The sequence below is a fragment of the Nothobranchius furzeri genome, chromosome 7, assembly GCF_043380555.1.
Source record: "Nothobranchius furzeri strain GRZ-AD chromosome 7, NfurGRZ-RIMD1, whole genome shotgun sequence".
NCBI lineage: Eukaryota > Metazoa > Chordata > Actinopteri > Cyprinodontiformes > Nothobranchiidae > Nothobranchius > Nothobranchius furzeri.
Genome location: NC_091747.1, coordinates 28,108,479 through 28,136,299, shown reverse-complemented (window position 1 = coordinate 28,136,299; position 27,821 = coordinate 28,108,479). Strand labels below are relative to the sequence as shown.

Here is a 27,821-nt window from a genome sequence, read left to right as displayed (position 1 = left end):
CCTGCTCCTTCCCCGCCAGTGAGGTGACGTTCCATGTCCCAAAGACCAGTTTTCTTGTCCGGGGATCGGACCGCCATGGCTCCTGCCTTGGTCTGCCACCCGATCCACATTGCACCGGACCCTTCATGTTCCTCCTGCGGGTGGTGGGTCCACTGTTGGATGAGCCCATGTATCCGGTTCGGGCTAGGCCCGGCCGGGCCCCATGGGCGAAAGCCCGGCCATCAGGCGCTCGCTCACGGGTCCCAACCCCAGGCCTGGTTCCAGGGTGGGACCCCGGTAACCCTCCGGGCCAGGTACTCCGACTCTTTGAATTTACTTCCATGAAAGATCCTGTGAACTGTCCTTTGTCTCACCCTTCACCTAAGACCAATTTGTCATGGGAGACCCTACCAGGGGCACTAAGTGCCCCAGACAACATAGCTCCTAGGATCATTAGGGCACTCAAACTCCTCCACCACGATAAGGTGACGGTTCAAGGAGGGACGCAGTAGTGTTATGCTTTATTCTATGCTACAATATTCTTGTGGGCATCATCACTAACAGGTTCTACCCACATCTCGTTTTATTGCTTTTTGCAGCCCTTACAAAAGAGTCGTAAATCCATGCCACAAACTTTACTCAAAGCTTTGATTTTATGTCACGCCAAACTGATGCATGAAATCTATCTTATATGAAATCTGACTGCCATCAAGCAGTACTGAAAGGGTTAGTTTCTTTTAGTCTTTTGTAATACTCGGTGGATTTGAACCCACAATCTACAAGCCTCAGGGTGGAAACATACCATTAGGCCACTGAGCTGGATAAAAGGGTGAATTTTCTTGCTCTTTGTGTGATGTATCTTTGGTACAGTGTGTCAATGGAAGGCAGGGTGTGGCCTATATTCTGGATGATTTGCCTATTATGTTTTGTAGTTTTTTGTGTGAATTGGAGTCCAAATTATGATAAATGACCTTTACTTGTATAGCGCCTTTCAGAGTCAGAAGACTCCAAAACAGTGTATCATTCATCCTTTCACAAACCTTAACATGCTGATGGTAATGAGCTGCATTGTAGCCACAGCTGCCCTGGGACAAACTGCCGAGCACAGGCGCCACCAGTCCCTCTCACCAACATCAGCAGGCAGGGAGGGTTATATGTCTTGCCCAATTACACTACAGCAGAATTCTCTGTCCACACACACACACACACACACACACACACACACACACACACACACACACACACACACACACACACACACACACACACACACACACACACACACACACACACACACACACACACACAACATATATACCAAGTAATGTTTCTATGGTTACACTGTGAATTTCTTAGTAAATGTTCTATTTAGTAAGATCTAAACTTTATTGTATTTATCCTAGTGAATCTATAATTAAGTCAACAGGTAAACTAGTAGTAGCACATTCAACGTCAAAGAGAGTAAAATGTTATTATCAGGAGAGGGAGAATATTTAAGTGGTTAGCAGCAGTGTGCTAGACGATGGCCCCCTCCATGAGGCCACCACGGCTCAGCAGAACATCATTGTAGCTTCTTCTGGGGAGAAAAACACTTAGAGAAAAAATAAAGTTAACAGCTGAAATAGCAGGAAATAATACAGTTAAAGAGCAGATTGTAGAAAAACGTAAGAGTGTGGAAAGTGGTCAGTATGCCCTCCAGTAGTCGAAGCCTATAACAGGCTCTGTAGAGGGAGGTGGAGTGTACATTCGGTAAAGAGATAACTCTGGATAACCTAGCCTTTTAGATGTAGGCATGTTGGAGGGAGGGCAAGGGAGAGCCGTCTTTACCGACTGTACACTCCACCTCCCTCTACTCCCCCACTTGTCCAGATCTGGGCTAACATCGAAATTTAACCTTAGGCCCTATCAAATAAAAAAGTTTTAAGACTAGTTTTAAAAGTAGACAAGGTGTCTGCCTCACACGCACTCCATGCCTGTGGCATGTTAAGAACATATGGAACAATCAGGTCACTGATGTATGATGGAGCTTGATTATTAAGAGCTTTATATGTGAGGAGGATCTGAAAATATATTCTAAATTTAACAGGCAGCCAATGTAGGAAAGCTAAGGCAGGAGAGATATGATCTCTCTTTTTAATTCACATCAGAACTCTAGTTGCAGCATTTTGGACAAGCTGAAGACTTTTAACAACATTCTGTGGACTTCCCGAGAGTAATGAGTTACAGTAATCCAGTCTGGATGTAATAAATGCATGAACTAGTTTTTCAGCATCACTCCTGGAAAGGATGCTTCTAATCTTAGCAATATTCCGAAGGTGGAAAAAAGAAATCCTACAAACCTTTTTAACGTGGGATTTGAATGACATCTCCTGGTCAAAGATAACATCAAGGTTCCTTACTTCGTTCTCGGAGACTAATTTAATGCCGTTCAGGTCATGTGATTGACTAAGCAATTTCCTTTTCTGACTTTTAGGTCCAAAGACGAGAATTTCAGTCTTGTCTTGATTTAAAAGCAAAAAGTTTAGAGTCATACAATTTTTTATGTCTTCAAGACAAGCCTGTAATCTAACTAACTGATTAGGTTCATCAGGGTTAATGGATAAATATAACTGAGTATTGTCAGCATAACAGTGGAATTTTATCCCATGTTGTCTAATGATTTTACCAATTGGGAGCATATGTATATTAAAAAGAATTGGTCCAAGCACTGAACCCTGTTGTACTCCACAAGTAACCCTGGAGTATGGAGAAGATTTGTCATGTACATTTACAAAAAGAAATCTATCATACAGGTAGGATTTAAAACAACCTAGCGCTGTTCCTTTGATCCCTACATGTTCAAGCCTTTCTAAAAGAACATTGTGATCAACTGTGCCAAAAGCAGCACTGAGATCCAACAAGACTAGAACAGACACAAGATTCTTATCTGAGGCCATGAGAATATTATTTGTTACTTTCACTAATGTAGTTTCAGTGCTGTGATACTCTCTAAAACCAGACTGCAATTCCTCAAACAGATCATTAGTGTTTAAATGCTCACATACTTGATTGACCACAATTTTCTCAAGGACTTTGGATAAAAATGGAAGTATAGATATTGGTCTATAATTCATTAGATCATCTGGATCCAGAGACGGTTTCTTAAGTAGAGGTTTAATTACAGCATCCTTAAAATCCTGTGGTACGTATCCATTTACTAAGGATAGCTAGATTATATCTAGAATGGGGCAGTAACCAAAGGAAATGCATCTTTAAATAATTTGGTTGGGGTTAGATCTAAGATGCAAGTTAAAGGTTTAGATCAGTGGTCCTCAATAGGCAGTCCACGGGGCCTCCTCTTTGTGGCCCCTGAACCTTGCACACCCTTCTCCCCAGGACGACGGGCGAACGGAAGGTGTGCTGTCATATAGAAGGCTGGTGTAATGAACAGCCACCAGCAACACGAGAGCAGAAAATCACCCCCCGGTTCGGACCTCTTGCTTCTGGGTTTTTACTTGATTGGCCCTCGGACCATTATAATTGAGGACCCCTGATTTAGATTAAACTAATATTTTTGATAACTCTGAAAGCTCAACTGGATCAAAACGGTTCAAGCACAGATGAGGTTCTACAGTCACCTCTGATGCTGCCTCACTTACTGAGGAAGAAGAAATCACATTAGGGAGGATGCTAATGATTTTGTTTCTAATTGAATTCATTTTACTCGTGAAAAATCCCATAAAGTTGTTGCTGCTGAGGGCTAAGGGAATATATGGTTCAGAGCTATGGTTCTTTGTAAGTTTGGCAACTGTACTGAAAAGCAATTTAGGATTCTTCTTATTTTTTCTCAATCAGCGATGAAAAATATGCAGTTCTAGCTTGCCAATGCTTATTTTTATACAGCACAAGACTATTTTTCCAGGATAAGTAGGACTCCTCCTGTGTGTAGAGCTCCATGTTCTCCTCAATTTTCTAGAGTTTTGTTTTAAAGTTCGTAAATGAGAATAAAACCAGGGAGCCAACTTCCTGTCCCTAATTACCTTCTTTTTTAAAGGTGCAACATCATCTAATGCCACACATAAAGACAAAGTAACATTATGAACTAAAGCATCAATTTGTGAAGGCTAGAAATAAAAATATTGCCCCCTGCTATGTTCCTCTGCGATGCTGAGGACGGTAAAGATGGAACAGTTGATTTAAAAGATGCAACAGCATTGTCAGATAGAGACCGACTAGTGAAATTTACTTTCATGTCTCAAGAACTCAGTTATAAAAACTCAAAGGTTATCAAAAAGTGGTCAGAGAGGACTGAATTATGTGGAAATATCATTATTTCCTCACACTCTATGTCATAAGTCAGCACAAGGTCTAATGTTTGATGGCAGGAGTGGGCGGAGTTATGTATTCTTTGGGTAAAATCAATTGAGTCTAAGATATTACTAAAGGCTACATTGAGGTTATCATTTTCAATGTCCACATGAATGTTAAAATCTCCCACTACAATAACCTTATCAGTATTTAGCACCAAATCAGATAAAAAAAATCAGAGATCTGATCCAAAAACTCAGAGTAAGGGCCTGGTGGACGATATAAAACTACAAACAAGAGTGGTTTTACAGTTTTGCAATCTGGATTAGGAAAACTAAGAATAAGATATTCAAAAGAAGTGTAACTATTAATTGGTAAGGGATTGATTAATAGGTCTGAATGAAAAATGATTGCTACTCCTCCTCCTCGCCCTGTACTTTGAGCAATATGATGATTTGAATAATTAGAATGTCGACTCATTTAAGCTAACATAGTCCTCTTGCTGCAGCCAGGATTCTGTGAGAGAGAGCAAAGAGATCTGATTATCACAAATAAAGTCATTAACTAACAAAGCCTTAGAAAACATAGACCTAATGTTCAACAACCCACATTTATTTTTTCTAGTTTTCTGCTCAGTTGAATTTGTTCTAATATTTATGAGATTTCCATGATTTACTTTATTAAGCCTGATATTTCATCTGTGTGATTTTGGCCGTGGGCAGGACACTGTCTCAATGGGGTAGCGGGTTTGTAACAGTGCTGAAGCTGCAGAGGGGTGTGTTAAACTACGACTCTGCTTCCTGGTCTGGACCCTGGGGTGTCATGGAGGACTAATAAAATTTGCCATGTTCCTAGAAAGAAGAGATGCTCCATCCAAAGAGGGATAGATGCCGTCTCTTCGCATCAGACCAGGTTTTCCCCAAAAAGTTTTCCAATTATCAATGTAGCCCACGTTGTTTCAGGACATCACCTAGACAACTAGCGGTTGGACAGCATGCGGCTAAACATGTCATCACTGGTCCGATCAGGCAGGGGGCCAGAGAAAATTACGGAGTCTGACATTGTTTTGGCAAACTTACACACCGAAGCAACATTAATGTTAGTGACCCTAACCGCCAGTGTCCACCAACAGTTTCGGGGCTTGCCACCACGACAGGCATCAATGACACTGTAGCTGCCTTGAAAATGGAAGCACGGAACATTGCCCACTGGGACACAGTGTTTCTCGCTTCTTTCTGGACATGTTCTAAATGCTGTCCAAGGTGGGAATTGAAGCTACTTTTTACAGGAGACTCCAGATGTTCCCAGCAGACTCTTACAATTTGTTTAGGCCTGCCAGGACTGACTGGCATTCTCCTCCATCATCGAAGCCAATTCACCAGCAGATAGTACTCAGATAACAGCTTCACCCCTTTATTCACTTGAGTGTCCAAGACATGCAATCGCAGATCAGATGAGATGACAACAAAGTCAATCATTGAGCTGCGGCCTAAAGTCTCCTGGTGCCAAGAGCAAATATGGACATTTTTATTCCTGAACGCTGTGTTCATTATGGACAATCCATGACAAGGGTAGTCTGAGCTACAGTTCGGTGCATAAGCACAAACCAGTCAGGAACTGTCCCTCCACATGTAGCCAGAGGGAGGCTACCCTCTAATTCACTAGGGTAAACCCAAAAAGTACAGGTACCAAGATGGGGCAACAAGTATGCCCACCCCTGGTTGGCGCCTCTCAGTGGGAGTCACTCCAGCATGGTAAAAAGTCCAACCCCTCTCTAGGAAACTGATTCCAGAGCCAAAGCCTTGCGTTGAGGTGAGTCAGATTATATCTAGCCAGAACATCTCAAACTCACACATCAACTCTGGCTCTTTCCCAACCTGAAAGATGACATTCCATGTACCAAGAGCTACCTTTTGTAGCCAAGAAGTAGACCACTACATTTCCTGCCTTTGGCTACCACCTGACACACAATGCACCTGACCTCTTTGGCCCTTCCCATGAGTGGTGAGCTCATGGAAAGAGGGACTCCTGTCTCCTCTTTGGGTTGTGTTTGGCCACGTTCCAGGGGTAAAATCCCGGCTACCAGGTGCTCGCCAGTGTGTCCCAAATCCAGGCCTGGCACCAGAGAGGGCCCCGTTGACTCACATCCAGGTGGAAACACTGTTTCCATTTGTGTCACACAAAAGAGGTCTTTGGGCTGCACTTTGTCTGATCCCTCACCTAGGACCTGTTTGCCATGGGTGACCCTACCAGAGGCATAAAGCCTCTGACAACTTAGCTCCTAGGATCATTGGGACACCCAAACCTCTCCACCACTGTAAGGTGGCAGCCCAGGCAGGACCCAATCAGAGGTGAGATGTCTAATAATCAGGAAAAAAGATTTCAAATCCTTCAGTCTGAAAATCTCCCCTGATCTTGTCATCTTCTAGATCCTGAAGCAGGTGCACCAGGGCTTTTTGTACCCAGAGTACATTTTACAAGGCATTCATTTATACCAGAAACCACTGCAAATGTATTGATTAAACAAGTGAACAACACCTATAATATTCACTGACTCACCCATCTCGACTTGCCCCACCAGGAAAGTTGACTATTGAGCAGGATTGGTGGTTCATTTCTTTATGTCCACGTGGCGGGGTGAGGTTGTGCTCACTCCTCACCTCTGCCATGTGGACCTCAAAGGATAAACCATTAACCCTGCTCAATGGTCAACTTTCCTGGCAGGGTCACCCGATAAGACAGTGGAAGGGTTGGGAAGCAGCAAAGAATGTCTCAACTAGTCAAAGCTAATCGTTCGCATTGAAAATCCCACCCCACAGCTCTACTACAACGGTAGTTTCTGCTTCAGCCCTCTCCCCCCTCCCCCTCTTCAAGGCTTGGGGTATTTCTGGAGATAAAACATCAATGTTGCAGAGCAAACAGAGTCGGTGGTAAAGTCTTTTTTTTACCGTTATTTAACCAGATAAGTCAATTGAGAACTAATTCTCATTTACAACAACGGTCTGGCCAAGAAGCAGCAGCAACAGAACCATAGTTAGCTTTACAGTCGTGTTCTTGTTATTCAGTTCAAGGCAAAATGGCAAAATATCAAAGTCCTAAACCTGCTGTCTGAAAGTACTTTCTCCTCCAGCAGACGTATACTTTCTGATTTAGGTGGATGGATTTTTTTTGTGCTGTTCAGTTTATATTGGCTGTAAAAACCCACATAGCAGCACAAAAAAATGCAAAAGATGATCTCCTTTAAAAACTTCAGAACCCAACTTTGAAGATGTTAAAGTAGGTTTAACAGGTTTGGAATCACAGGGAGTCATTTGAGCCACTTCCACTTATAAAGACTGTGCTTGATCCAAAATGGTAAAAATGGTAAATGGCCTGTATTTGTATATTGCGCTTTCCATCACAGTCATTCACCCATTTACATGCTGGCGGGGATGAGCTACGATGTAGCCACAGCTGCTCTGGGGCGCATTGACAGAGTCGAGCCCTGCCGAACATGGGCACCATTGGCTCCCTCCACCCACCACCAGCAGGCAAGCCAGGTTAAGTGTCTTGCCCAAAGACACAACAACAACATTCTCTGGTCAGAGCCAGGATTGAACCTGCAACCTTCTGATTACTGGACAACCCGCTCTACATCTTGAGCTACTTGTTGACCAATCCAAAGTCAACAAATGTTGTATAAAAACCTAGTACACTGTGTCGTATGAACTTTAAAAAAAATGCAGGTGACTTACTCTCTAGTATATTAACAGGCTTTAGACATTTGGAAGGTCATTAATGCTTATTCTGTTTCCAGGTGAACCTGAAAGGTGAACACCTTAATGTGGCAAAAATTTTGGAGAAGGGCAAGAAACATAAAAAGAACTGGGGTTTGATGTTGATCATGCTGACTTCAGAGGAGCTGCTGCTTCATAAAGACAAACAAGAAACAAGTGTGGTATGAAATACTCATTAAAATTGACTCCAGTTTGAACAAAAAGCAGATTAAACTGCCATTTTATTTTCAGGCTTATTTGATTCTTAAAGAACATTTAATTACACCTACAACGTTGACCAAAGTGCTTTACAATGAAAAAAAAAGCGTTGCCAACGCATTTCTTCATCGAATTTTATTGATTCGTTGTTGCAGCACTAGTATGGTGGTGCTTGTCCATGTAAGGCCCTAAAACTGAGAACCAGAATCTTGAAATGAACCTTAAAATTGACTGGCAGCCAGTGAAGCTGTTTGGTTCCAGTTCCAAAAACCTCACATCCCCTAGAACCAGACCACTACAGTCGCCTTGACCTCCCATCTGATGAATACCATTGAAGACTCATCCTCACCCATCTACATTCAGTGATGAGCCCGGAAATAGACCAACTGCAATTTGCATATAAACCAAACATGGAGAAAGCCCTCGCCTACCTGCAGCACCAGGCACTGACTCATTGAAGGATGCAAAAAAGCACTGTGAGAATCATGTTTTTCAGCCAGCCAGAAACATCACCAGGCACAGCTGAAGTCAGGTCTATTTAACCATACCAGCCCTGGTACTGGTAGGTCCAGCTTTTCGTTAACTCTGCGTTGTGTTTTTAGAAAGGGGTCTTGAGACGAAGTTTTGCTGACACCAGTATTTAACCTGTTAAACACAGGAATGCTGGTCAGAAACTTAGCTTTTGTTCAAGTCATGCAGCACACTGTTGGAATAAAAAGACAATTAATTATTAAATAACTTTAGGAGTTTTCTTCACACATAGAGCACTAATAGAACCCGAACTACCTCGAACGTCTCTGTCTTAAAACTGAGGAACATCAGACACAGCTGGCTATGTAAGCACGTAAAACAGACATTCAAAACCAACTCCCCACTTACGGCAGAGCAGTTTTACTGCTGACAAGTGGAATGACACTATTTACTCTGTTACATCTACTGCAGCAGAAGATGAGGGGTGCAGGAGTGGACAAACTACTCTGGCCGAAGCTACTCTGGGTACCCCATCAGGGGATGGAGAGCCAGTGTACCCAGATTAGTTTAGACTCGTTAAACAACAACAGACAGCTACAGCTTATAAGCTTGACTCTCCCACATTCCATTTAGAATTGACAAAGCGCCTCGGATGAGAAGCAAGACGTCTTCAAGAAACCAAAGAGGTCCAGTTGCCTTCATTTGAACCCTTTTGGATTTCCATGACCTGGATGACTAAGAACCTTCACTAGCATATGAAATTCAAATTTTATTTATTTATTTATTTACTGCTGAAGGTTACAACAATAGCCTACTGCCTTTGTGTATTTGCCTGTGTTAAAGAATACTTAGTTGTTTGGCTTGCTTTCGACACCCCCTAGTGCTCATTACTGCTGAAATTTCTCCTCAACCTTCATTATTTTCTACATGAGCAGTTCATCACTAAATCAAACAAATCAACTGTGTTCATGATCTAAAAAATGTGCAGAAAATATGCTGAAAGCACATTCCAGCACCAGGCATGTCACTTCCACTTTTACTAAGCCCAACAGGGACCTAACCAGCACTCTAAAAGTTGCAAGTGTGATATCCTGGCCATAGAGGGTGGTGGGTGTCTGAGTGACATTTCATTAACCCTCCCACTGTCTTTATGGGTGACCCCGTGAGGAAAGTTGACCATTGAGCAGCATTGATGGTTTATCCCTTGAGGTCCACATGGCAGGGGTGAGGTGGTGCTCACTCCTCACCCCTGCCCTGTGGACCCAAGGGATAATCCATCAACCCTGCTCAATGGTCAACTTTCCTCGCGGGGTCACACCTATTAGGACAGTGGGAGATTTAACCATGTAAAGGGTCATTTTAGCATATACTGGTTCATAAAAAGTTTTTAAAATATGAAAAAGTTGCAAAGTATGTCTTTATTTTTCGCCCCCATATTTTCTAAGTGTATGTACCACCTTAATGAGTGAGTTCTATTCTTGTCTAGCCTATTCTAAAAGTAGACAAGGTGTCTCCCCCATTGAAGGAAACTAAATGCTGGTTTACCAGAAGCCTGAGAACTGAAAGCTCTACCTTCCATTGCACTAATGGAACCGCTAGGAAACTTAAGTAAACCTGCAGTCAATTGCTTAGTTGTTCCATCTGGAACATGATAATAGAATAAGGATAATAGAAGGAGCTCAAACTTTCAAAACTTTAGAAGTTTAAATAAAAAATGTTCATTCAGTTGTGGATCTTGCTAGAACAACTGGGAGCAGAGACCTAATGTATACTGGATTTGCACTGCGTTGATTTCTTCACTTTTATGTTAGCGTGTTTGTCTACTGAATGCAGGAAATAATTACAATCCGTGTCAATCTATCCTGTTCTCAGAAAGCAGGGGGTAAAATTGACGTTGTGTCGCTGTGTGGGGCAACTATTAAGTGGACATCAGAAAAGTCAAGCAAGAAAAATGTTTTCCAGGTAACAAGTTTACAATGACTCATCATTTAATCTGTAAAATGATTTGAGGTTGGTCTCCCTGTAATGCTGTTAATTTTTTCAATTGTGTGCAGAAACAAAACTGTAATATACAGAGTGGGCTATTTAAATGGATACACCTTAATAAAATTGGAATGGTTGGTGATATTACCTTCCTGTTTGTGGCACATTAGTATATGAGGGGGGCAAACTTTTGAAGATGGATGTTGACCATGGTGACTATTTTGAAGTCAGCCATCTTGGAACCAACTTTTGTTATTTCATTAGGAAGAGGGTCATGTGACACATCAAACTTATTAGTAATTTCAAAAGAAGCACACCTCTGGAGGTGCTTGGGTTGCCTCAGTGGTTGAACTACTGGCGGTTGTGAGTGGGGCCCCTTGGAGGTCTTGGCGGTGGCCATGGGTCACTGCCCGGCAGCTGCATTGCTCCTGGGCAGGTCTGGGTGGGGGGCTGGGGGCTCGGGGTGTGGGGATGGCTGGTCCCGTGGGGGGATCTGGGCGGGGCCTTGGGGGTCGGGTCCTGACATGTATGCTGCCGGGGAGAAGGCAGGAACATGCGGCAGTGCCTGGCTCAGGTTCAGGGGCCTCAGGTAGACCTTGGCTCCTCTGCTGTTCAATCACAGGGGAGGGGAAGTCCAGCAGGGGGAGGACCCAACCTTACCTGGATGTCCTATGTCTTATATAATCTGGAAGTTGTGCACATGCAGGGATGGGCGTAGATATTCTGCTGGGGTGGGGCTGGGTTGGTGCCCGTGGACTCCATGAGGCTCTGTGATGCTGCTGCTTTGGGCCCTGGCAGGATGGGCTGGGGTCTCCATGCCCTGGGTGGCATTTTGACAACAGAGGTGCCTATTGGGGCCAGTGGGGGAGCTGGCTCCCTGGAGGGCTAAGCCCAACCAGCCATTCCTCCCCATCCCTACACATTTCTCTCCTCCTGCTCCCTCACATCATCACACAAACATGCACATAGGATCTTGGGGGGTGGACAAGTCAGGGAGTGTGGGTATGGACTCCATTTCCGCATTCCTGTAGCAACCTGCCCCCCAATTTTATTTGCACCTTAAACACTTGACATTCCAATGACATTCCACGCAAACACACACTTAGGGCCTTGGGAGTGAGCACATTCAACGGCATTTGGCAAGGGGATCTTTCAGCCTCATCCCAAGTGCCGGTGCCCACTTCCAATTTTAAACTGGACTTAGACACTGAGGGCTGTGGTTGCAAGTGGGGTGGTGTGGTGGCATCAGCTGGCATAGGCAAGATGATGCCCGCACTGCCCGCTCACCACAGCCATGGAATACACCTCATCAACACGCACTAACACCATATTGGAGCAGGTGGAGGGAGACTAGGAGGTCTTAGCACACCTCTGTTGTCGCTTGGCTTCCTGGGGCTGGAGGCTAGGAGGGAGATCCGGCCGTCCGGTTGGGGTCTGGGGTGGTGGGTTGCTGTGCTCAGCGTTGGGCGGGGGAGCCTGCTCATCAGCACCCCATGTGCAGCAGTACCGGGACCAGAGTGAATAGGGTGTGTATGGGGAGCATGAGTGGGTGTCCGACGTGCATTTTTGTAAGTCTTTGGTTGTATATGCATGTGTGAGCATGAAGGAGGGAGTGTGTGACTGTTTTTGTGTATGACTGTATATGTCAGGTGGGGCCTTTGACTCCTCCCTTCTCCTGGGACTTCTTCTGTTGATAAAGATCTTCATCTCCCCTCTCCCTGCCACACCTGGTGTGGAGTGCGGTGCCTTGGTCTGCCATGGTCGTGGCTCCTGGGTCAGGGAGTTTAAGATTTTTGTCATCTGTCTGACCAATCCCTGTGGCTGCCTGGTGGGGTCTGGGTCCCTGGGCTTTGCTGGGTCCCCGGCGGGGGTGGTGGCCCCTGGGTCCTGGGTCATTGGGTCCCTGGTTCGGCCGGCTAGGGGGTGGGAGGCTGCGGGCGGGCCTGTGGGCTTGCCGCCGATATCTCCCGGGACTCTGCCGGCTGCTGGTTGTGGCCCCCCGGAGCGATCCTCTGCGCCACTCAAGGGGGGCTGGGGCTTTTCTGGTCGCAGTGTCCCTGGGGTTCCTGTGCTCTGGGGCAGTTCCTGGATCTCTGGGACTTGGAGCTCCCTCCGTCTCCTGCACATCTTTAGGGGGCAGATCTGTGGCCCCTCACACTCTCTATTGGACGCTCCTATAGAGAAACCTTACATAAACAAACGCGTGTACACACACAGGTGCTCACATGGTGCTGTCATAAGTATGGACTTGGGCACATGCTACAGTTAGCAAACTGCATGCTAAGTTTCGTGAAACTGGTTCAGTGTTGGATTAGCCAAAATGTGGATGCATGAAAACTGTCACTAATGAAGAAACATCAGTGGCTGTCCTAGCTTCATCAACAAGAGCCCACAGCGTAGCACTTGCCGCATGTCACTGGAGAGTGGCATTAGTCGAACATCCCTTTGGCGGATATTAGCTACTCACAAATGGCACTCTTACAAACTCCAGCTACTGCAGCATCTCAACGAGAATGACCCACATTGGCCTACAGAATGTGCAGTTCACGCAGAAGATTTTGTTCAGTGATGAGGCAAACTTTTATGTGAATGGTGAAGTTAAACAAAACCATCACTATTGGTCTGACACTAACCCACATTGGATAGATCCCTCCATTGGACTGTTGGAACAAAAAATTGATAGTATGGTGTGGTATATGGGGTACAAAGATAGTGGGGCCATTCATTATCAATGGAAACCTCAAGGTCAATGGATATTTGAAAATGCTACATGATGATGTGTTTCCCTCTTTATGCACTGAAGCTAGCATGTTCCCTGAGTTTTTCCAGCAAGACGGTGCACCACCACATTATGGGTGTCAGGTCTGAGCATTCCTAGATGAATAGTTTCCTGGAAAGTGGATTGGTCATTGTGGGCCAGTTGAATGGCCCCCTAATGTCTCCCAATCTCACCCCCTTAGGCTTTTATCTTTGTGGTCATCTGAAGGCAATTGTCTATGGTGTGAAGATACGAGATGTGCAGCACCTGAAACTGCAGATACTGGAAGCCTGTGCTGGCATTTCTCCTGCGTGTTGCTATCCGTGTGTGAAGAGGGGGAGAGGAGGGTTACATTGATAATCCCAACAAAATGGGCAGCACATTGAACACAATTTATAAGTGGTCAGAAACTTGTAAATAACTAATGAAATAATAAAGTTACGTTCAAACCAAGCACACCATTTTTTTCTTGTGAAATTACCAATAAGTTAGATGTGTAGCATGACCCTCTTCCTATTGAAAAAAAAAGTTGGATCCAAGATGACCAACTTCAAAATGGCCACCATGGTCACCACTCATCTTGAAAAGTTTGTCCCCTTACATGTACTAATGTGCCACAAACAGGAAGTTAATATCACCAACCATTCCCATTTTATTGGTATGTATCCATATAAATGGTCCTCCCTGTATAATTACCTTTCCATCTGTTCCAGATTACAACAAATACAGGAAGTGAGTACCTTCTCCAGTCTGACATTTACTCCACTTCCAGCAAATGGCACGATGCCATCAAAAAAACAATTGAGTCAGTGGTAAGTCATCACACAAAACATCAAATATATGATGTAGTAATTCATTTGACAGAGTGAGGAACATAATTTTAAATAGTTTGTGACTTATTTTTCTTTTCAGACTAAAGAAGACAGGGGTTTTGCTCTATGGAGGTCTAACAGCACAGAATACTTGTCCAGACACAGCTCCTTACCTGGATATGGAACAGCGTCCTCGAACATGAAAATACAAAACCCAGTTCACAGACGCTCCATCAGTAAGTCCAAGACAAGTCAACAAATTAAAAACAACCTAGTCACACAATTATCAGAATGAATTTCTATAGTTGGTTTTTGTTTTGTAATTCTCAAGAGTAAAAAGTAAATAAGGCTAATAGAAATTTTATCTTGCTGCTTGAAGAGAAAACCCATCTTAAAATCTTTCTATGTTTAGGGTTAGGGTTAAGGAACAGAAAAATCTATGTTTTAAATGTTCAGTTAAAGGTTAAATAGACAGTATGTTAGTTTTTTTCAATTGAACTCTTTTTACAGATGTGTTCAGCAGCTCTAAGCTAAAACACAGTGTCTCAGACAGCATTGACAAGAATGGAGTGAAGAATAGACTAAAGAAATTCATCAGCAGACGTCCATCCATGCAGACTCTCAAGGAGAAAGGACTTATCAAAGGTTTTTATCTTTTTAACCACTCTAAAATAATGTTTTGGGATGTGGCTTTTGGTGCAACAGTGGCAGAGGAGTTAAAGCTACGGCACTTTCTAGTGACGGACAAATGTATTTCATCTTAAGACGTAATTTCTTTCAAAATTTAAGGCCAAAAGCAGTGCCTCACATATGTGAACATGCACCTCTAGCTGGTAAGCAGAGATAAAACACATTGTTTTACAATAATTCTCATGTTATGTTGTTTATTCCTATATTGGTACATATTTTAAGGACTCACTTGTCAACAACAAAAGTTACTAACTCTGCATCTGTCTAGGTATGTACTCCAACACTTGCACACACTATGATTGACAGATGTACAGAAGCTGATGCATAACATTACTGGTTAATGCCGAACAGTGGTCAGATGAAATTGTGTTGGGCTTTATGGGTTAACTGCTGAAATGAAAGTTGAAGCTGCTTAAAAACTGCAGAGAAGATTATACTGCCTTGTGGGGGAGGGAAAGGATGAGCGTTGGGGGTGGGTGAGAGATGGGTGTGTCGTAATCATCGACATGGTCATAATCCCTGCAGCAGCGTTGTAACAGCCATAGGAAATAAGCTATTCTTCCGTGTCAGTGCATGCTCTTTTGACTCTGTCTGTGGGACGGTTAGAGAATAGTGCTTTCTTGAATGGGCGAAGTCTACAAATCTTGTTGGCCTTACGGAGGAGCAGTGGCAGAGGAATTAAGTGTTCACTCCATAATTAGAAAGTTGCATGTAGCTATATTGTAGCTCATTACTATCGAGGTGTGAATTTGTGTGTGTGTGTGTGTGTGTGTGTGTGTGTGTGTGTGTGTGTGTGTGTGTGTGTGTGTGTGTGTGTGTGTGTGTGTGTGTGTGTGTGTGTGTGTGTGTGTGTGTGAATGACTAGTGTTGTAAAGTGCCTTGAGCGGTTCCAGGGACCTCTTTTATCAAAAGTTCGTAGAGACGTTTCTATATTCTACCCTACAAATGGAATTTAGAATGTTCACACGAACAGCCCAAAGTCTGATTTCAGAAACACGCGGTGGCCTCTCGCATGTTCCTCCACAAACAGCTGCTGATAAATCCCACTTGCGCGTACTCAGATGCTTGTGCCTGTTGACAGCCATTTGCATAGACAAATGCCCTCAATTAACCATATTTGTTCACGGTACGTCCTCAGCACGTGAGGCCATGGGGCTTTTTTTCTTCAGAAAAAATAAGTAAAACTTTATTGACAATGAGATCGAAACACTGGCTGCCGAAGCGCAAAAGAACTTAACACGTTACAGAGGTAAAAAATTTGGCCAGGACAGAGGAGAGGTTCCTGCCAGAGATAAATAAAGAATGGATTTGATAAATGGTAGAATAACGGGTTCTTATGTACATTTAAGGAATCGTTCTGTTTGGAGTTAGTTTCAGTTGGAAATGTTGTCCCAGAGTGCAGCCTCTGAGCTGTCATTCAATCTGGTTACCTTGTCAACGTGACGTGTATGATCAGGGAGCAGAGGAGGTTCTGGGGTGTTCTCCAGTTGTAAAATAAAATATGAATTGGGATCAGATTCATGAGGTTTGTCTGTCAAGCCATGAAGGGTCCCCAATCCAAGCATAGCAGAAGGATTTCCTTTGAGATCAGAGCGCTCACGGAGAACACGTTCCCTCCAGAGAGCATGCTCTGTTGAATCCTTCAATAACACAGATTCCCATCGGTCACAGGTGTCTTTTATTGGTTTTAGCAACAATTATGTGAAAAAGCAGTTTTTCCACTGACAAAATTACATACTGGGTAAATAAAATTTGTGGATGAGAAACACATTTGGATGACCGAGACATTCGGTCTTGCGCTTCCCTGTTCAGCCACTAGATGCTGTGCGTACGCATGGTCAGAGATGTTCTTACGTTTGGGAACATTTCTACACACAAGTACAAAATGATAAATACCACATAATGCGTAGAATTGTTCCTACGCACGAAATATGCACAGAACTGTTTACTCTCGACAATCACAGCATTCCAGTGCACAATGAGAGAGTCTCAGCAGCGAAGCGGCTTCTCTGCCGTGCTCAACTCGCTAGATCACACGACCCCTGGAGACTTCAAAGGTTACGCTTTGTTTATGCCATCTGCCATTAAACCGAAAAGAAGGAAATCAGGTTATTATTGCTGTTTGATGTCATATATTATGTTGTTCCTCTCCACTGCCAGGATTAAAGCCGTGAAAAACACACCGCTGCACTTTTGAACTAAATAAGTCATTAAATCACACATAAGCTTTGTAAATATGAAACTGGGTCGCTGCAATACTTTTATTTTGAAAATAACAAGGGTTTTTACTCTGAAACCGTGTGTGACGTCTTGTCTAGCCCTATGTTAACTGTAGTAACTGATGCATCCCCCAAGCAGCTTGCAGAAAAAATAGAACCCGATGCTATTTTTAGCGGCGTTCCTGCTGGTTTGTTACGCTCCATAGACTACAGTGGATTCTATTTGAAGCAGTGCCGTTCCGCACCGCTGATGCTTCCAATGTAGTGGGGGTTAGTCTTGAGGTTGAGATGGTTGTTACTGTACCAGGCTGCCAGTGGGACAATTTGCAAATGCCCAAGCCACCTCAACTGGTTGCTCTTAATGTGGAAGAGCAGCGGATCTACTACGAGCCCCTCCCGGATAATCGAGCTTCTCACCTTATCTCTAACTGAGAGCCCAGTTACCTCTGTCTATTTATGGGGAAACAGTGCTACCAACTATGCCACTACATAGCCCTATCTTGGCACTTTCTTCTGACAATAGTGTCTGTTTTAATTTTAGATCGAGTGTTTGGCTGTCACCTGTTCACACTATGTGAACGAGAAGGAACCACAGTACCAAAGTTTGTAAGGATGTGTCTGAATGCTGTTGAAAAGCGAGGTGAGTGACTGAATAAAATGGAGCTCTTGCATTGTGTGATCACAACCAGGAATGGACAACGTAGCTTTAAAAAAAATTACTAGGTTACTAAAAATTATTAGGTGTTAAAATTGTATTTCTGTTTATTACAGTTCTTATCTTTATCTTAGTCACATGAAGTATCACTGATTTCCAGCTGCACTAAATGTTTTGTGTTTGATTCTGTCAAAGCAACATTTATTTTTCTAGATGTTGGTCAGCTTGAAGGCAGCTGATGATGTCGTTTAAAATAGTCTCAGTCAAATCAAAGTTCTCTGGTTTTGGAATAAATACATTTACACATCTTTACTTGTAGATATAAGATCATAAATACCACGGCACATTTATATTTTTAACCATAAAACTGTAATAGCTTTTATCAAGTAAAAAAATATTTGGCTTGCTGGGAACCAAACCTGGGTCAGGCTAATGCTTGGAATGCAGCTATGCTAACGGCCATACCACCAACACTTATGAGCAGTTTAATTCACAACTATTTTCCAGTGATCAAAGAAGCTTTTGTACGTCATCAGAAACAGTTAAGTCACGTTGCTAATATTTTTGTTAGCTAAGTTGATAGTGCTAGGGTGGAGATGCTAGTTTTGACTTTCACCAGCATGTTTTAGATACCAAACTAACTAGCTGTTATAATGCTTCATAACCATATTGAACAGGAGGCTCCTCTGGTACCATCAATATTCCAGAAGCTGCCGAGAAAGCTAGCAGCATAGTTATCGGACAGTAGTAGATTTTAGCAGTTGCAGCTGGAGTGAATGCCCGTACACGATGGTCTAATGGCGGTACGTGTGAAAACACAGCAGCTGATCATTTTTTCTAATAAAATCTTAATGTTAATGCTTTTTCTTTGAGAAAAACAAACCACTTTAGTTAAACAGAGACAAAGTCAATTTATTGTCCATCTCTACCAAATACAGACAGAAACTTCAAATCAGATGTGTTTGATTTTAGCCTTAAAAGGCCCAAACCAGTTAGTACGTCTGGATCCTCTGACAGAAGTTGGTATGATTTTTTAAAGTCTTTTTAAGGCATTAACTTCTTTTTCAGGTTTGGAGGCAGATGGGATCTACAGGGTCAGTGGGAACCTGGCCACAATCCAAAAACTACGCTTCCTGGTGGATCAAGGTCTGAATAAAGAGCTAGTTACCCCTAAAATAACTTTTTTTTTCTTCTGATAAATGATATTGGCAGAAAAGTTTGGTGTCCACACCAGGTTCGAGCACTGTTACAGTCAGTGTTTTTAGGAAAGACATTTAATCCTCCTTGCCTGCAGGGGGTGGTCAGAGGGACCACCCCGGGGCAGCTGTGGCTACATTGTACCTGTGTCTGAAAATGTGTGTGCGTTGGGGAATGACTGTGTTGTAAAGTATCTTGGGGCATTGTTGAATCCTAGAAGGTCCTATATCAAATACAGGCCATTTACCACAAACTGTATAACTGAATGTCAGAATAAGAATTGTGATCATTTATTGCCAAGGATGTGAGAGTGTTACATTACTAGGATTTTGCTTCAGTGGAATGGTGCAAACATTCAAGTGAAGCAAGTCAAAGTCAAATTTATTTTTATGAAAATTTTAAAATGGTGTGGCAGCTTACCAAAGTGCTGAACAAAGAAGGGTAACATTAAACGAGACAGATCAGTAAACTGAAACATGTATCAAGAGCAGCCGAGATACAGAAGCAACAGTAGAACGTAGTGCCCAGCATCAATTGAAACCAGAATGTCATTCTGTCATTCACACAAATATGCACTGACTTTGATTCAGCCTAAAGGCTGATTGAAAGTGGCCCAGTAGGTAATGATCTGTATGTGTGCAGATCTTGCATTGATGGAATGCTAAAGCTGATCACCTTTTTCTGCTGATTGCTCAACACGTTGTAGTCTGTGCTTTTCCCTGGCACTGGCCCCTGCGTACCACACAGTGATGGAGGAAGTGAGACTGATAGACTCAATGATGGTCGTGTAGAACTGGACCATCATCATGGTTGACGTTCTGAGTTTCCTCAGCTGCTGCAGTGAAATATTGCTGTAGACCTATAAAGTCATTATTTTGTCATTTTAGTACATCTTATCTAAAATATAAATATTCAGCCTTAAACCCTCTTCAGGTTAACCCTTTGATGCATGAATTATGAAATCTTCAACCATGATTTTTTAAACAGTTTTTTTCATTTGTCTTTAGGTGTGAATGAAACAAATTTCAACAAATATTTTTTGTAAAATTTTATAATTTACAAATAATTTATTACATGTCCACTTCAGTGGGCAGCGTGCATTCTGAGCATGAAACATGTTGGCTTGACTCACTGAAGTCCAAACGGAGGGGCTCAAATACAATAAAGTCTTCAACAGCTGTGCTTAATAGCAAAAACAAATAAATAACAATTTGGAGTACCTGTCCACTGTAGTGACCATTATGCATCAAAGGGCTAAAACTCTGCCCTACATTGATTTTGAATCAGCCATTGAGACCAAAGCTGACAGATCATTTATTCCGCCTTTCCCGGGATCCACTGGTTTCCCTATTTTCTATTCATTTTCTTTTTCCCTTTTCTTAATTTTTTTAATCACAATTTATAATTTTTCTCAATTTTGAACGTATTTATCATTTTCTGGAACCCTTTTTTATACTTTAATTTTCTTTTGTTTTTGTGAAGAGCCTCGTGATTTTTATCTTGAGGTGCTATATAAAAACATCATTCTTTCTATTGCTTATGGCTAAGAGGTCTCCAGTGATGTTGACTGTAGAGTATTACAGGTCCTTCTAAAAAATTTGCATATTGTGATAAAGTTAATTATTCTCCGTAATGTACTGATAAACATTAGACTTTCATATATATATATTAGATTCATTACACACAACTGAAGTAGTTCAAGCCTTCTATTGTTTCTAATATTGATGATTTTGGCATACAGCTCATGAAAACCCCAAATTCCTATTTAAAAAAATAGCATATCATGAAAAGGTTCTCTAAACGAGCTATTAACCTAATCATCTGAATAAAGTAATTAACTCTAAACACCTGCAAAAGATTCCTGAGGCTTTTAAATAATGAACTTTATACAGTATGCTAATTTTTTGAGAAGGACCTGTACATGGCTGGACTGCAACAAAGTCTGGACCATACTTCCAGCTCCAGCAGCAGCCTAAGTCGAGAAGCCCAGACTTCACTCTCCCCGGCCACTTGGACCAACTCTTCTAGGGGAATCCCTGTCTCTCAAGACATAGTCCCTCCAGCGTGACCTTGGTCTCCCTTTAGGCCTCCACCTGATCAGATGGGCCCAGAAGAGCTCACCGGGGAGGCATCCAGGACACATCCTAATAAGATGCCTGAGCCACCATAACTGGGTCCTCTCGATGTGGAGGAGCACCGGATATATTCCGAGCCCATCCCGGATGACCGATCTTCTCACCCTATCTCTAAGGGAGAGCCCAGCCACCCTGCGGAGTAAACTCATTTTGGCCGCTTGTATCCGCAATCTCGTTCTTTTGGTTACTACCCAAAGCTCGTGACCATAGGTGAGGGTAGGAACGTAGATCGACTGGTAAATCGAGAGCTTTGCCTTCTGGCTCAGCTCTCCTCACCGCGACAGATCAGTACAGCACCTGCATCACTGCAGACGCAGCACCAATCCGCCTGTCGATCTCACTCTCCATCTTTCCCTCACTCGTGAACAAGACCCCGAGATACTTAAACTCCTCCACTTGAGGCAGGACCTCATCTCTGACACAGAGACGGCATTCTACCCTTTTTCAAATCAAGACCGTGGTCTAGAATTTAAAAGAGTTGATGCTCATCCCAGCTGCTTCACACTCGTCTGTGGACCGCTCCAGCTAAAGCCGAAGATCACGTTCTGATAAAGCCAACAGGACCACATCATCTGCAAAAAGTAGAGACCCGGTCCTCAGGCCACCAAAATGAATCCCCTCAATAACTTGGCTTCGCCTAGAAATACTGCTCATAAAAGTTATGAACAGAGTCACTGACAAAGGGCAGCCTTGGCGGAGTCCAACTCTCACTGGGAACGAGCCCAACTTACTGCCGGCAAATCAAACCAAACTGACACCAGTCATACAGGGACCTAACAGCCGGTATCAGAGGGCCTGGTTCCCCATTCTTGTGGAGTGCCCCCCACAGGGCCCTCTGAGGCCCCTCCACGGTGTTCACTACGGACAATCGATGACTAGCACAGAAGTCCAATAACAAAACACAGCTCAATTTCAGATCAGCAGGGCCATTCCTCCCCACCACACACCTCCAGGTCTCACTGTCATTGCCCACGTGAGTGTTAAAGTCCCCTAGCAGAACGAGAGAGTCACTGGAAGGAGCGCTTTCCAGTACCCCTTCCAAGGTCTCTAAAAAGAGTGGGTAGTCTGAACTGTAGTTTAAGCACAAACCACAGTCAGGACCCGTTCCCCCACATGTAGACGGAGAGAGGCTACCCTCTCGTTCACCGGGATAAACTCAAATGTACAGGCAACAAGATGGCGGGCAACTAGTTTGCCCTCCCCTGCTCGGCGCCTCTCAGTGGGAGAAACTCCAGAGTGGTAGAGTGTCCAGCCCCTCTCAAGGAAAATGGTTCTGGAGCCAGAGCCATGTGTTGAGGTTAGTCAGACTATATTTAGTCAGAACCTCTCAACATCACACACCAACCCAGATCCAGCATAAACAATCAAACCCAATTATTTTTGACCCATAGGGCCCTATGTTCCAACAGACTGGAAAATTGCTGCAGTTACACCAATTTTCAAAGCAGGCGTGAGGACTGATATGACAAATTATCACCCCATAAGCATACTCACGGTTATATCTAAAATAGCTGAGAAGTGGGTGGTTAAACTCCTCAATTCTCGCCTTGAAGACACTCAACCCTCACTGCATCCATTGCAGTTAGGCTTTTGGGCCCATCACACAGAGACTGCCCTGTGTGTTAGTGGAGATTTTGAAGAGCTTGTTGGACAAGAGTCCATGTGTTGGAGCTGTATTTTTAGATCTGAAGAAGATGCAAACCATCAGATATTGCTGTCCAGGTTTACTCAGTTTAACATCTCCAGTAAGGCTCTTCAGTGGTTTGCCTCATATCTCTCACACAGGAAACTGTGTGTAGTGTTGGACGGGGTTAAATCTCCATATTTAGATTGTGATACAGGGGTTCCTCAGCGATCTGTTCTCGGGCCCTTATTATTCTCTCTTTTCATCAATAACTTACCTGAAGTTTGTCCAAATACGCTTGTTCAAATGTATGCAGAGGATGCGGTTACATATATGCAAGCTAAAAGTGTCCAGCAGGTGGCAGGAGATCTTACAGCTGCCTTAGCACTTGTAGCGTTAATGAGCGGCTACATGTGTAAAAAATGACCAATAAGATGTGATAATTCCATATAAATATGAAATATAGACCTGATTGATCTTTGAATGTTTAATCAGAAGATTATAGTTACTTTTACTTATTCAGGGACCATAAACACACTTCGTATTTATTCAGACCATCAAGTATATAGTTTATAAAGATGAATTTATTTCTTTTTCCCTAAACTTATAATCATACATGACAAGGGATGAATGAAATGATGGAATGTAATGGATGAAGTTATTTAATCTGATGTGTGGAATGCTGGAATGGAAGCTAGATGTTTTAGCAAAACCTTTAAGTATCTGAGTTTGTGGAGTCTGGGTTGTCAAAGAATTTGGCTTTGTTACAACCCCCTTAGTCTAGGACCAATGGGGCCATAACATATGGAAGACGCGTCACAGATTTCCTACCACTACTGCCACGTGTTAAATAAAACAAACCACTGAACTTCAAAAACTTTGAAACTTAAAAGAGTGTGTTTGATATATAAAGTCCTACATTCCCTTGCTCCACCACCACTAAAGGAGTTCATTCGATGTAAAGAAAGTTCAAACAGGACTACTCAAGCCACAACTCAGCGAGACTTGTTTATACCTTTCAGACGGACAAAATTTGGGCAGAACGTCCTTTCTGTCGAGGGTGGCCATCTGTGGAACCGTCTTCCCCAATCCATCAGAGAATGCTCTACATTTAACTTGTTTAAGGCACAGGTTAAAAACTGATTATGGACAGATCAAGTGTGTGATCATGTGTAAGGTGTATGTCAGTTTAATGTTGTACTTGGTGATAGAATGGTATGTATGTGTGAGTGAGGAGATGAAAGTTTTTACTATGTACAAAAACGGAATGCATGGTCTGCTTAAATGAGAAATATTTTAATAGTTTAATGGGATATGGATGTATACTGTAATATGTTTTTTGTTTAATGTGTATTGGCCTCCATATGACCTACCCTTCAGGACAACAGATGAAAATTAACTCTAGCCTATAATCTGCTGTGTTTATGTTGATCTCATTGTTTTTACATGACTGTTCATTAACATGCACTGTCCTAAATAAATAAATATGATTTCCGTAATGTAGAAAATACAGAAGGACTCATGGAATGTAAAAAACAAAATGGAATTCAGTACAAACACTGAATTTCACAGTATTCCCTCATGTTAGCAAGTAGAGAGAAATAGATGGTAGTTTGTGAGGTATTGTGACCACTGCAGTAACCTGGTGAGGCGGTCGGCTCTCCTCCCCACTCAAATGGGTAAAAAGAAAAAATGGTCAGTCATGGCAAAGAGGCTAATAGAAACATCAATGTCTCCCCAAATGTTTAAAACCATGTAGCTGTGTGTAAAGTTCATAGCAGGAAAATACCCCAGCAATTCTTATAAGAAACATTTTACTATTCAATTTACTTTAACATTCTCTCTAATAGTTATCCAACTTTCATTACAGGCTTGCATTTTTCTCCTACATAACAAACTCCTGGGGCCAACATCTTTAGTTGTAATTTGAAAATTCTTGTGTTGTCTCTCCACTAGAGGAAGATCTTGACCTGGACCACAGTCAGTGGGAGGACATCCATGTCATCAGTGGAGCCCTGAAAATGTTTTTTCGTGAGCTTCCAGAACCACTCTTCCCATTCAAGTCCTTCCAGCAGTTTGTAGAAGCCATCCGTAAGTTATACCAATAAACATTCATTAATGGTTCAAGCTCATAGATGTACCACAATTATAAAACACACCACAGATATCTTAAAAACATGAATTGAACTGCGATGATGGTGGTAGAGAAGCCCATCTCATAACTGGAGGGTTGTGGGTTGAGTCCCGCTTAGTCTGTCACACTCGTGTCCTTGGGCAAGATGCCTCACCATCCTTGCCTGCTGGTGATGGTTGGAGGGAGTGGTGGCATCTATGTACAACAGCCTCACTTTTGTCAATATGTCCCAGTACATGTGTGGCTAAATTGTAGCTCATCACCACCAACATGTGAATGTGTGTGCATAGATGAATTATGGGATGTGTTGTGAAGTGCCTTAGGGCAGGGATTCCCTAAGTGAGCTGCCGCTAGGGGGTGCGCGAGGTGAAAAGTGTAATGACTGCGGAGCTCAGAGAAGTCTGTCATAAGTCACCATTAGCGTAGCCAGAAACTCATTTGTGGGTGGGCCTAAGAAAATGTAAGTGGGCCCAATAAATGTGATTGAAAACAAGTATATTTTTGCGCGCGTGTCCTCCACATGTGCCCTAACTTCATAATAACAATGCGCCGAGCTTCAGCGCTCTGGCCTGCGCACGCCGATATGTTCCGTATTTGATCATTTTTAACGGTGTTGGAGGAATCTGAAGGTGGCGAGTCATTCTGGCAGATTGTAATTAACACCTGTCTCATGCAGGTGTTCTGACATTGTAAACCTCACACACAGAACATTGTGGATGTAACTAAATAAATCAAGAAATGATTCCCATTCAGGCTATTAACAGCGCGCTGAAGATCTGAAGTTCAGAGTGCGTCTGTCAGAGGTCAGACGCGTTCCAGCGGAACCACGGCTCACGGGTGCACAAGTGAGCACATCTGGGCTGGGCAGAAGAAATTTTACAACATTGGTTTAAATAGCGCCAATAACGAGACGCGGTGACTTGAGCGGCTCATGGAGCTGTGCCGCGAACACACACACACACACACACACAGATTCAATAAGCGCGCACGCTGCGCAAACTCCGGCGCGCCGTCAGACTGAAGGCAGAAATGAGCGCTGCCTTCTCTGTGATAAAAACTTTTAAGAGGTTTTATAACATTTTTATTTCAAGGTCAAATTAAGATATTAGCTTCTATTTTGGGATGACGTATTAAAGTCGGGTCCACACCAGTCAGTGACTCCGAACCTGCAGCACTTGTTATTCCAGTCCGCGTGGCAGCGGATCGCAGATTCAGCCACACCATAAAACAGCAATAAGTCGGTCTGAGGCTATATCTTTTCCATCTTTGCCCCTATAGACATTTGATTACGCACAAGTAGGTGATCAGTTCAGGTTTACGCAGAGCAGAAGGAAGGAGAGCGCTCTGGCCGCACAGGTTAAACGTTCCTACTTTAAGAAAACTGTTAAATTGCATTTTTTATGTGCTACCTGGGCACTCTAAATATTTATTTAAAATTAAATCAAAGGAAATTGTAATGGTATCGAATGCTTATTAATCACTGGGGCGACAGTGGCACAGGAGTTAAGTGCTCGCCCCGTAAGCGGAAGGTTGCTGGTTCGAGTCCCGCTCAGTCTGTCGCTGTCGTTGTGTCCTTGGGCAAGACACTTAACCCACGTTGCCTGCTGGTGGTGGTCGGAGGGACTGGTGGCGCCAGTGCTCGGCAGCCTCGCCTCTGTCAGTGCGCCCCAGGGCAGCTGTGGCTACATTGTAGCTCATCCCCACCAGTGTGTGAATGTGTGTGTGAATGGGTGAATGACTGATTGTGTTGTAAAGCGCCTTGGGGGGTTCTAGGACTCTAGAAGGCGCTATATCAAATACAGGCCATTTACCATTTACCATTTAAAAAATGAAAGTGATGGGGAAAAAGGTCGATTTTTTTTTTGGCCCTGTCTGTTTAGCTTGACGTCTGATATATATATATATATATATATATATATATATATATATATATATATATATATATATATATATATATATATATATAGCCATGCCCTGATGTGGGAACTGGGGGGTGCGTCGTCATGGTCGGGACATAGAAGGGGGTGCGCGGCTAAATAAGTTTGGGAACCACTGCCTTAGGGGGTTGTAGAACCCTGGAAGCCACTATACAAATACAAGTCACTTAGTAAAAACACCTAACAACTCATGTTTCAACTAGAGAATCAATGTTAAACAAATGCTGTTCTTTTTTTTGTTTGTTTTTGATCAGAGATCAAAGAGTCCAAACTCAAAGTTCAAGCTGTGAAGAAACTGATCCAATGTCTGCCCAGAACCAACCAGGACACAATGAAGCTGCTCTTCAGCCACCTACAGAGGTACCACTCCAGATCTATTCCAGAACAACACCAGAAATAAACTGTTATGAGTGTCTGCCCTGGGACTGAGAGATTGGGGTTCAAATCCTGGTCGGGTCATGCCAAAGATATTGGAAAAAATGTGGCCCAGAGCTTTGGGTAATGACTGAAAGAACGAGATTGCGGATTCAAGTGGCCGAAATTAGTATCCTTCGCAGGGTGGCCGGGCTTAGCCTTAGGTATAGGGTAAGGAACTCGGACATCTGGGAGGGAGTTGGAGTGGAGCTGGTGCTTCCTCTGCACCAAAAGGTGCCAGCTGAGGTGGTTCGGGCATCTGGTCAGGATGCTTCCTGAACACTTCCATCGTGAGGTGTTTTGGGCATGTCCTGCCAGCAGGAGGCCCCCAGGTCGACCCAGGACTACCTGGAGGAAACATCTCTAGGTTGGCCAGGGAAAGCCTGGGTGTCCCAGCTGAGGTGCTGACAGACTTGGCAGGGGAGAGGATTGCCTGGGTGGCCCTACTTGGGATGCTTACCCCGCGACCCGGACCCCGGACAAGTGGAGCAAGGTAAAGTGAAGGGAGGTGACCCAATGCCTCCCTGCTTGACACACTGCATCAAGGGGTTG

The 27,821-nt window shown here is 43.3% G+C and overlaps 1 protein-coding gene across 4 annotated transcripts in view; it reads left to right on the top strand.

Annotated features, from left to right (window-relative positions):
- arhgap15 (Rho GTPase activating protein 15) overlaps positions 1–27,821 on the top strand; it is a 75,758-nt gene that overhangs the window by 25,046 nt on the left and 22,891 nt on the right. For 3 of the 4 annotated variants that reach the window (XR_011521034.1, XM_015976661.3, XM_015976659.3), the window contains exons 5-13: positions 8,063–8,203; positions 10,584–10,673; positions 14,166–14,264; positions 14,365–14,500; positions 14,775–14,909; positions 17,715–17,813; positions 18,897–18,974; positions 24,741–24,875; positions 27,110–27,215. Coding sequence is in view for 3 of the 4 variants with exons in the window: in XM_015976661.3 (XP_015832147.1) it covers positions 8,063–8,203; positions 10,584–10,673; positions 14,166–14,264; positions 14,365–14,500; positions 14,775–14,909; positions 17,715–17,813; positions 18,897–18,974; positions 24,741–24,875; positions 27,110–27,215 (1,019 nt within the window). In the remaining variant the exon portion in view is untranslated. The remainder of the gene's footprint in view (positions 1–8,062; positions 8,204–10,583; positions 10,674–14,165; positions 14,265–14,364; positions 14,501–14,774; positions 14,910–17,714; positions 17,814–18,896; positions 18,975–24,740; positions 24,876–27,109; positions 27,216–27,821) is intronic. The other variant, XM_015976662.3, reaches the window with a different exon arrangement.